The sequence below is a fragment of the Mchenga conophoros genome, linkage group LG10, assembly GCF_057382185.1.
Source record: "Mchenga conophoros isolate Kocher_MC1m ecotype Shallow Benthic linkage group LG10, M_conophoros_male_GT1.1, whole genome shotgun sequence".
Lineage (NCBI taxonomy): Eukaryota > Metazoa > Chordata > Actinopteri > Cichliformes > Cichlidae > Mchenga > Mchenga conophoros.
Window position 1 is genome coordinate 11,966,393 of NC_140535.1, and position 11,243 is coordinate 11,977,635.

General features: G+C 37.6%; 1 protein-coding gene across 1 annotated transcript; it reads right to left on the minus strand.

Moving 5' to 3' along the window:
* Window positions 1-76: 76 nt before the first annotated feature.
* Window positions 77-8,387, minus strand: stip1 (stress-induced phosphoprotein 1). Its single transcript, XM_085288584.1, has 14 exons — window positions 8,247-8,387; window positions 5,144-5,353; window positions 4,905-5,046; window positions 4,446-4,587; window positions 4,083-4,248; window positions 3,841-3,967; window positions 3,454-3,556; window positions 2,970-3,090; window positions 2,666-2,762; window positions 2,447-2,571; window positions 2,298-2,334; window positions 2,081-2,184; window positions 1,603-1,775; window positions 77-1,515 (listed from the first exon to the last, which is right to left on the minus strand). The coding sequence occupies exons 1-14, from the start codon at window positions 8,253-8,255 to the stop codon at window positions 1,443-1,445; spliced, it is 1,629 nt and encodes a 542-aa protein (XP_085144710.1). The 5' UTR covers window positions 8,256-8,387; the 3' UTR covers window positions 77-1,442.
* Between the last annotated feature and the right edge of the window lie 2,856 nt (window positions 8,388-11,243).

Here is an 11,243-nt window from a genome sequence, read left to right on the forward strand (position 1 = left end):
GCAAGGTATTGAAACTGTAGGTCTACCCATCTGCCGACTCAGCGTCATGAAAAAAAGCCACCACTTCCTTTCAAGATACATTCAGATACTGTATATTTCACAGTACAACTGGTTTCCATTAGTACATTACACTTCCATGGACAATTCTGTTTACATCATGTGAGATGTGCGTACTTTATGATTACAATGGGGACTTGAATGATAGAAATGCCCTATTTCGTTGCTGTGCTGCACAAATAACTACATTTTATTATTCTACTGTGTATGTGTGGAAACAAAAGGCATTACAATAGAATATTTGAGTCCCTCTTGGAAACCGTAGCACAAAGATACTATGACAATGTTGTAACTTTGAGGTATCTGAAGCCACAAATTGGCAAAATTGTGGCAGAATGTTAGTTAGAAGTATAACTTTTCTTTTCAGAGGAAAGACAAGAAAAAAAAAAAAGAAAAAAAAAAAAGGACAGAGAGGACATGTAACAGCAGTATGTGCAAAGATAAAGCAAAACGACTTTGCTGGGTGTGATGCACATTAGCAAGTTGTGACAGGGTGCAATGGGGTTAATCTAAGTTAACGCACAAGTCAACACACTCATCCAGCATGTGCTAGCACTGAAAGGTAAATCCACCCTTTAACTATCACATTCAGACCATCTTTAAAATCCATTTACACTTAATCACCATCTGTTCCAATCTAATGACTAAATTGTGCTGTTGCTTAGAGACAGCTGTAGATGATACGCGTCCAAATCATAATAACGTTTAATATGTTTTTAAGAGTCTCACACGTGCATTTAGGTGTTAAAAGGGATTGGATTAAACTTTGCACTTGAGGTGTAGGAAATGACCAGAAGAGGAAGCGCCAAGGAATGCGAATTCGGCGTTTCAACATAAAAGCACCGTATTTAATTAAACCTTAAAGTTGACAATACAAAGGTCAGGGACAACTTCAATTTGAGATGTGCTGCACATTATAATCATTATTTGGAGTGATTTTTACTCTTCTCTTTTCTGCTGTCTTTAAATCATGAACCACTAGGAAAATGAGAAAAGCCTGAGGATGGATTTGCCCTTTAAACACCGAACATGACGGTGTACTGCATCGTTTTATTATTATTTTTAGATGTATTAAAAACACCCGTACACATGAATCCAATTTCTTTTCTTAAAGTTATCTGGAGTCTGAAGCTTTCCAGATGAAACTTGCTTTGATCAAAACAATTTTAAACTTGTGAAACTTTATAAAAAAAAAATATATATAAAAAAAATAATAATAAACCAAACACATACAGTCTTAGTGAGAACAGGAAGATAATATGTTGGATTTGAAGGCAAAGAAAAAGAAAGAGAAAAAAAAAAAAAAAAAGGAGAAAGAAGAAAGAAAGAATAAGTAAAAGAAGTTTCATTTTGGAGGGTTTAACAGCTGTGGCTCATGTCTCCCATTAACGAATGGCTATCAGTCCAACATCGATGAGTTTCTGTATCTTCTGAGCAATAACTGGATTCTTTAAGTGGCTGAAAAACAAACAAACAAAATTACTACAAATCTGTACTATACAGTTAAAATGCAAACTGCATTGGAGGTAAAGCTGTCAAACTTACTCGCTAAGGGCCTGTGGGTCCTTCTGCATCTGCTCAAGGATCATACGCATGGCTGGGTCAGACATAATTTGCTGCACCTCTGGATCAGCCATGGCCCTTTTCTTCACTTCCTCAGGGCTGTCATTCCTCATGGCCTGACTTACCATGCAGCGCTGAATGCCTTCTGAGGCTTCCTGAAAGTGGAAAGAATTCAATTCAGTCTTTTGTCGCTCACTGTTCACGCATTAGAAATACAGTTATATCTGACATTACCACATTTCATTCATCAGTCTGCTCTCTTCACATTTCCAACACACAAATCTGTTTAGTTAAAAAAAATGTAATCAATTCTTTTTGATTCAAAAGTGATTGGACAACTAACTACTGTGTCAACCAGCAAACATGTAGCAGAAGTATAGAGAAAAAAAATTCTCTTTTCTGAGATATCTTTTCTACTCAAGTCCACATTTTTTGAAGCATATAATATCCTGTAAAATACCTTTGAGGAAGAGTCAAGCTCTAGAGCCTTCTGGTATGCATCCATAGCTTTGGAATAGTCTTTCATGGCCTCCAGAGCAGCTCCTTTACGTGTGTAGCCCTTTACTGTGAACAAATGTCATAAACTATTTGTAAAATTACAATAACCTGACATAATTCTAGATGATACAGTTCAGGCAAAAGGCAAAAATGTAATTAATATAAAAGTTATTACTCACTGAAGGTGGGCTCTAGTTTGATGCACTCTTCACAATCCTGACAAGATAAAAGATTCTCATGGTTAGTCTTAAATGCACAATAAATGCAGAGGTATGCATAAATTACATTAGATTCACATGAACTCCTACTTGGAAAGGATGTGCTATACCTTCAGGGCAAGCTGAAACTCCAGCAGCTTTGTGTAGCAGGCAGCTCTGTTACTGAAGAGTTTGGCATCATTAGGGTTTCTCTTGATGGCCTCAGTGTAATGTTTCATGGCTAAGGGGTAGTCTCCTGTGAAAAAGAAAAGACAAGCTCATCTTTGTGCAAGTTCGAAGAAAAAAGAAGAAATGGCAGTCGAGCAGAAAGCACTGCAACTATTACAAACCTTTCTGGAAGGCATCGTTGCCCTTGCTCTTCTCTTCCAGGGCCAACTCTGGGTTGATATAGGCTAGTTTCTCCTGTTCCTTCAAAATCTTCTCTGCCTGCAAAACCAATTACAAAGTCATGGTAAGTGAACTTCAGTTCAGGTACTGTATACCAAGTATACACTATGTTTTTCTTTACATTCAAAATTTCAGTTAATTATAGACATTAAAAATCATTTTGCTAATGTGGTATTATTATTTTTTACTGTGCCAACTCTTGACAACATTAGCTAATCCATTTATTAACTATCTGGACTACTGCACCTGTTGACACTTCTTCAACACGTCAGGAGTTCGGTGCTCTGTCAAACTCTTGTTGAAATACTGAATTGCTTCTTTGTACTTTTCCTGCTTGAAGTACGAGTTGCCAATTCGAGCCAGGGCCCTATGAGGAGACAGATTATAGCAAGCATGTTATTACAGATAGTCAAGATCATTTGTTTACGCAACTTTAATAAAAGCCACTCAGGTGGAAAGTTAGTCAGTACAACACTGCTTCCTTGACACTACAATTCACAGTGTTTCTCTACTGGTCACTAAGTGGCCCCATTCAGTGTTGTTTTTGATTTCTGATGTGGGAAGTACACCCACACAGATGTATGTGGTTTTCATTCCTATCAGACTAAACATTTTCTGTAGGCTAAAACCTGTTTCATAATTTCCGTAAGATCTCAAAACAATCGTGAAAAAGTAAAAGGCTATCTTTGTTCCACCAGAAATGTATCACCAGTAAAATAAAAGAACTCACTTAGCAATTTGTCTGTAGTCTTCTCTGTTCTCTCTGCCAACATCAATGGCTTTCTCACACAGCTCTCTGCACTTGTCAAAATCTCCCTTCTCAAAGTACACAGCTGAAATGACAACAAATACAAGCACATGTTAAACACAAATAGAATACATTAACCATTTTACGTCATGTTAGATAAACTAAAAACTGTATTTATATTACTGTGTATTCATTTATAGTTTATATCATAACTGTTTATGTTACAGTCACACAGCCACATTCTGGAGGATATTCCCAGATTCAGTTAAAAGGGCTAGATGTTACAGCCCCTGATAATGCAGGGACTGTAAAATATAGATGAAAAGTTTGTATGAGGTTAGTAAATGTTTAATATCTGAGAAAATATACCTGCTTGATTAGATATGTAAGTCATGTTTGTTGGGTCGTGTTTAATCGCTTCTTCATAATGTTTCAGTGCCGTTTCAAAGTCTTTATTCTTATATGCAGCATTCCCAAGCTCCTTTTCCTTTAAGGCCTGTTTAAAAAATATGAAATTAAGGATGAACAAAACTCAGACTATGGACTAATCAGAAGGTTGGATGTTTTAAAAAACAAACAAAAACAAAATGCAACAACATTAGATTATTTACCTTTCTCTTGTTTTCAGGGAGGTCTTCCTCTTTGGGAGGTGGCGGCTGAGTCTCTTTGGGTTTTGTGGGAGGAGGAGGAGTTGGCTCTTCATCCTCCTCCATCTCAGAGAGGTTTAGTCCAAGAAGCACAGAGAGAGTAGTCATCACTCTGGGATCCTGCAGCTTCCTGACGATGACAAGAGGAATAAGAGCCGATTCACATTTTGGAAATAAATCTTAAATAACCTTCATAACTTTGTGCTCCCATTATACACTTTTCATTACTATTCCAGAACTTTTGACAAATTCTAAATATAATAAAAGTAACCCAGATTACTTAAAACTTGAGTTAAATCTGCAGATTGTTTTTGAAAATGCACATACGTTCCAAGCTCAGATGGTTTGCTCTTGAGCTGCTCTAGCAGTGCTCTGTAGCTGGGATCTGCCAGCAGCTCACGAGTCCGAGGATCACTCTCCAGCTTCTGATACAAGTTGGGCATGGCAAAGGGATTCATCATTGTTTTCTCTGGTGAAGAAAAAGTCTGTGTTGATTGGTGGTCACAAAGATTTTTTTTTCACAAATATTCAAACTGTTATGGGATTAAATTCACTAGCTTTTATCTTTCTGTAACTTGTAGTATTTACCCACAGTCTGATTAAAAACACTCCAAACGCAAGTGGACTGTCTCCTTCATTTTGAAAACCTAAGCTCAAAAAATGCATTTTCACTTCAGTGATGCTGTCAGCAGCCATCACAAAATCCTCTACCCACACAGAAACAAAAAGTGACTCACATGCCTCATTTCTGTGTAGCTCTAAACAAAAACACAATCCAGTCTTTACCTGCAAGCTTGGCCTCAATGTTCTGCAGCCCATCCTTTAGTTGCTGATTGCTTGGCTCCTGTCTGAGTCCCTCTTGGTAAGTTACTCTAGCATCATCCAATCGGCCAAGAAATTCCAATGCAGCAGCTTTACGGGAGTAGCCCTGGTTGATCACATTTCAAATATTTTAGACTGTCTCCTCAATTTTAATAACTATATATTCTGTCAACAAATCAACGGCATAAAAAAGGACATCTCACCTTCCCCCAATCAGGCTTGATCTTGATCGTCTGACAGGCATCCTGGAGAGCATTCTCATAGTTGCCTTTCTTGGCATAGGCAGCTGAGCGGTTACTGAACAGGACATGGTTGGATGGGTCAAGACTCAAGGCTTCGGTGTAGCAACGTATGGCCTCATCGACATTTCCAGCACTCAGCGCCTTGTTTCCCTGGTCTTTCAATGCTGAAGCCTATGAAGCACAGACAGACAGACATGTTTACAAAACCTCTGTTTTGCAGCTCTGCTGCTCCAAGAATAAATCCTTCACAGCTGCTACTGGCAGAAGTGAAAAAGGAATTGACAATCATTCAGCTGTTCGGGTCAAACAGGTGCAGAAGTCTTGCAGAGAGAAAATGTGTTTTTATTTTGTTACCACATTAACCTGAAAATGAGGCCTGCCTCACAGCAAGCAGGTGTAAACCCACTTTTGTTTCAGTTACAAATAATGATTTTTTTTTCTTTTAAAACTAAAACAGAGGTTAGATAGCTAGAAGTATATTATTCTAAAAGTTTTCTCTGCAGGAAGCCAGAGTGAATACAAAAGCAAAGCATACTGACAATTAGGGCTGTTCATATAACGATATATCAGATGACGATCGTTTCATTTTATGCTATCGTTTGTTTCGTGGTGTCACAAAATAAACTGTTTATGGCAATATTTTTTCATCGTTTTGATGGTCACTGTAGTGGCTATATTAATTTCTTAAAGTTCTCTCTTTCTCTTATATTTAATATAACCACACTACAGATGGACAAGCGGCTGTTATTATGCGTTGTGGTTAGCAACAATGACGGTAACACCATCGCGTGTTCGCTTGTTTATGTTCCACATAAACCTTTCACAATAAAGCTCTAGATCCTGTTGAGACTTTTCAAAATAAACTGAATCACGTGAAAAAGCAGAGTATTTACGGATGAGAAGTAAAAAGAGCCGCCAGGTGCTAAAAAATAAACCTTAGACTCAAACATTAGAACAGGCTTTTCCCCGCAGCACGCCGTGTAATAAATACAAAGAAAACGGCGGCAGTTACAACTTATGTCTAAAAATGTATAGTTTCATGCATCTGTTAAAACACTCGACTCCAGCTACATGAGGCGCAGCTGGAAACACTTCCCGCAAGTCGAGCTGCCCGAGATTCACAGAATATGTTACATTTGTGTGATTTATATCGTTATCAGGACGATAGAATTCTTATATCGGGATATGAGATTTTGGTCATATTGCACAGCCCTACTGACAATGCTAAAGAAAAAAAAGGTTGTCAATATACTGTACACCCTTTGTCAATTAAAGCTGCTTGTTACAGTTTGAGAAGTAACCCCGCTGCACCTCCTCTGAATCTAACAGAATCAATGACATGCCAAGAAGAAAGGAGCACCACGCTACTCCAAAAAGGTTTTCTCACTCCCTGCTGGCTCCTCTTGAAAACTGTCTGATAAAACTCAAGTCCACTAACAACTAGCCACGGTAAAAAAAAAAAAATGAAAAAAAAACAACTTTCAAGTGTTATGTGGCACAACTTTCTCCCTAGCAGTCATTAGACCTAATCCAGTCTGAAATAACATAGCTACACCACAATCCCCTGCAGTGCTGTAGGGTTTGGTTTTGTCAAAAAATTAATTAAAAAAAAAAAAAAAAAAAAAAAAAAAAAAAAGGTGAATAATCAGTAAATATTATGGAGCTTTAAGCAAGGGACAGCTGATTATATCACCAAGGTCCAGTTGTTGACCAAACACTTCACTTGGATACATCGTGTGAAGCATCAAGTAATCACAGTCTAGTCATTTTAGTTAGGGTGTAAACAATGTGCATATAGTTGTAAGAATCCACATATAATCTTTACTAAGTCGGTCCAAAATGAAAATGAAACCTGTAGATGTGTTGCACCATGGTGAATGCTGATCAAGAAACTTGAGGCATGCATCAAGTCTTACTTTCACAATGTGTCAAATCCTTAATGTAATAATTCTTATTTTAGCGTTATCCAGAAAATACAAAAAGGTTAAATTAAAAAATAATAATAATAAAATAATTAAACTCATGGACGAATTCCTCGCAACATCAGCACATTTCTAACTAGGCAGTGCCCTCTTTTGACTTCTAACGTGCACCACACTTATTGATTTTATGCTGGACAAATAGGTTACCGAGTCTGAGCGCAACAGTAGTTTTTAAGTAATAAAACAGCTCAGATATGAATGGATTTCATATCTGAGCTGTTATGCAGAACGTTCGAGAGGACGCGGCAGCTGACGACAACATGCGGCTGTAGCCATGACAGCTTCGTCTGTGTGTGCATCTAGAATGATCCTCCGGTGTGAGTGCAGACTGCCGATGGCACCACTGAAGCTAATCCAAAAATACTCCTGCAGCATGTGCTTACAGACCGAATGCTGCAATTTAAGCTAACAGTCGTCTGCTTTCGTTTTATAAATGGGTTACAGAGGATTGGTTTGTTTGTTTCTTAATAAAATAAAGGCTCTCTGTTTTTTCTTATCCTGACATACTGATAATGTTCACGTTGTGAGCCAAAGATAGCCGTTTGACTGAGATTTGGTAAGTTGTATTTTGCCCATGTTTGCAGAAGGCTAGAAGGCTGGTTTACAAGACCGAGCCTACACTATCCATTGGCAACAGCGGCAGGCAAACCTTACAGGGATAATTTTACGTAAAAAGCAAGTGTGACAAATTAAGTTGCCGCACGTTAGCTTAACAGTTAGCTAACCTTGTCGTGTGCTATCACAAGTGAGACACAACCTTGCGCAAATAAACATTCAAGTTAATTTCTCAATAAATTCAAGTTAAGTTAAGCAACACTACAGTTTAGTACCGTCAAAATGTTCCGTGACGGGTGAAAACGGCAAGCCCAAATGACTACAACACCTTACTAAAGAGATTACGCTAAGCTAACAAGCTAACTAGCAAACAGTGAACGGTCAGTGTAAAGAGCTGACTAACCTCTCCGACCTCCAAATTATTGTAAAGAAATGTTAGCCTAAAGCAACTCAAATGAATACACAAATATGTCTTACATATGCCAATTAGAAAGTCATAGTTATTAAATAAGTAGCAGGACACTCACTTTCTCCATGGTGTAAGCATGAGGTTCCTTTCCAGAAACTACTGTGAACTAGCGCCTCCCCCTCAACAACATGCAGGTTGCCAGTTTGGGAGGTAGAAAATCCGTAATCAGCTTCCAGATGAGTGTACCCGTGAGGGGAATCTGAGGAACATATATAGCACCGTAGCTGAAACTTCCAGAAGATGAGCGAAAACCCGGTGCTACGTTACACAAGATGTGTTACTGGCTCTCTGTGCAGCACAGAGATGAGGAAGTGGTTGGAAGTGAGGGCATAAACATATTAACATGAATTAACATTCATTCAAAAATATTATTTAGACCAGCAACTTATTTAAAGCCTGTGATGTTTGTATCTATTTATCTTTGGCACACTAAAACAGATAAACACCACATGCAGACAATGTCCAAGACAAAACCTCAGGGTTACTGACCCACAGTTGCACTAGGCTACGAGTTAATGAGTCTGCTGTTTAGTGATTAGGTTGGACTGTGTGAGATCCCTGTTTCCAAGAAAGAAAAAAAAGCTGGGGTGCTATGGAAAAGGTCAAGAAAAAATGTGCATGCAATCAACATGACTACAGTGAAGCTGGGATTTGTTATGTTGTAATTGCCTCTTCTTTTAACATTCTATTTGGGATCTTTATCTTTACACTTTGGGGCCTGCTCCCCTCCGCCCTATGTTTTCAGTGCCTGACAGGTCTGTGTGGGGGAGCTCTTTATCAGCTGGACAAGGTGTAACATTTTTGAAACACACAGTTTTAAAAGCTCAAAATTTATGGCACACCCATTGCTGGGCCAAAACTGGTCACCTTGGCTTTATGTTTGACATTCCTGCTACTGATGAAATCTCTTTTGCCATTTTACTCTTAAATCGTTTAACTATTTGGACCAGTGGACTTTTGCAGGGTAATAAACCATCCCCATTTTTATTCAGAAAGACTAGTTGTAAGCTCTTCCATAAAGAGGCCAAAACCTATTTCTTTCTTTCTTGTTTAATTTGTTGCTCTGTGTTTTTTTTTAATCCATAACCTTTTAGAAACAGGATTTTACAATAGGGAACTAGATAGAGGTTTTTTGCCCTTATTCATTATAAACTGTGGGATTCTGAATTCATCAGCAACAGTATTATATTATCCTAGTAAACATGTATGAACAAATCCCAGTAAATATTTCATTTCCAATTGCTTTTAAACATTTGCACTGTCACTGTCTCTATGGAATCCCAGAAAAAATCATTTCAGCTCTGCTGAAATGATTAGGATTTTTTTTCTCACCTGGAATAAAGTCTCAACTTCACAAATTATCTGTTGATCAAAGAGTTTCTCAATGGATCAAGAGGACGTGGAAGACATTCTGAATAGACCATCGGTGCTGCTGTTGCTATGGATTCACAAAGCCAGAAAAGTCAAAACATAGAAGCCAAGATCAAAAGGTGGTCTTCGAACTCACAGCACATTGAGCCTCAGGCACTACACAAAACCAAGAGCAGAGATGGCACTGCTTTAAACCTTTGCCCGCGTCTTTTCTTCTGCACTCACCCCAAGATGGCCTCATTTTCATTTGATTTTCATCTCCTGAAACACCACCAGGACTGATTGCATCCACATTTCACCATGACAAAGACTTTAGCAAATGAGGCGAAGCTTATAACGCAAATTTTACATTCTAGTTCTTTGGATTTGGGTAAGGATGAGAAATCCATGTTTTCCTGTGGTAAACAGCACACTAAGAGAAATGAATGACAGCTGTGTGTGGAAGTAGGTTTAAAAAGTAACACAGGAAGCCCGCTGGCTGTTAGTTTGCTCTTTGTCTCACTCCCCCATCTACTGGAAGACAGGGGTAAACAGATTGCTGTTATCACACAAATACACACACATCCTACTGTTTCTGTCTCCGCTTGTGTGAAATGCTAATCATGTTATAATCTGCATGTTTATTTCCCTTCACTGAGTCGTGACTTGCTTTATATTCCACTGCAGTCATGTTCTGCACATCCAGAATTCAGTCATATTCATCTTTTGTTGTGAGGATAATAATGTTGCAACTATTGTGATCTTAACAACATGAATGTAAAATTTCACTTTGCTTAAAGGACAAAACACCTGCAGTCATCATATTGCTGTTATAGTTTCCTAATGAATGTGCAGTAATGTAATTTATGTCTGTAGAGGTAATACAAGTTGGTTAAATAAAGGCCAGCCTGACAGCCTAAAGGTCAGTTTTTATCTAGGTCAAATTAAACTTTGATTCCTATTTATTGTTAATGATTGACAACAATTATAGTGCATAAATGTGAACTTTTGAAGCTTCTGAAGCAAAACATAACAGAAAAACTTTGCTTTTTAATCATTGCTGCAAATATTCTAATTTATCATTATATTATTATTTATCATTATGGGTATAATAACACATAACATGTGCACCAGGTGACGGCCAAATAACTATTAAAATATCACCTGTTTTTATTAGAATTATTTTTAACCTGGAATTTAAAAATTATGTCACGTGCAGTTGTGGTCGGAAGATACACTCATGAATGTGATAATAGCTTTGCACGTTTAAGGATTTCTTAGAACTGTTTTTTCAGAGTGGAATTATTCCACTACATACATCTTTAATGACTTTAAATTTAATTAATTTAACAAATTCTACCAATTTTGCCAAGAATTATGGTTAAAAATTCAGTCAGAATTATGACAGATGGTTGATGACAGCTATCAAACCTTTCACCCATATCAGGGTGGGTTTATTCTTGTATTTGAGCCTGTATGTACACATTTGAACCAGTGTGTATTAGAAAAAAATCCCCCAAAAAATTAGAACTTAAAACTTTTTAAAGTCATTAAAAAAGGGATGCTGGAAAAAGAACAGTTCAAAGAAAGGATTAAAAACCACAAATTACCATGACATTCATGACCTTTCCTGATTGCATCTAAAATTCTGACCACAGCTAATACATGTATAATCATTTTGAATACAATATTACCAAAAAAGGGC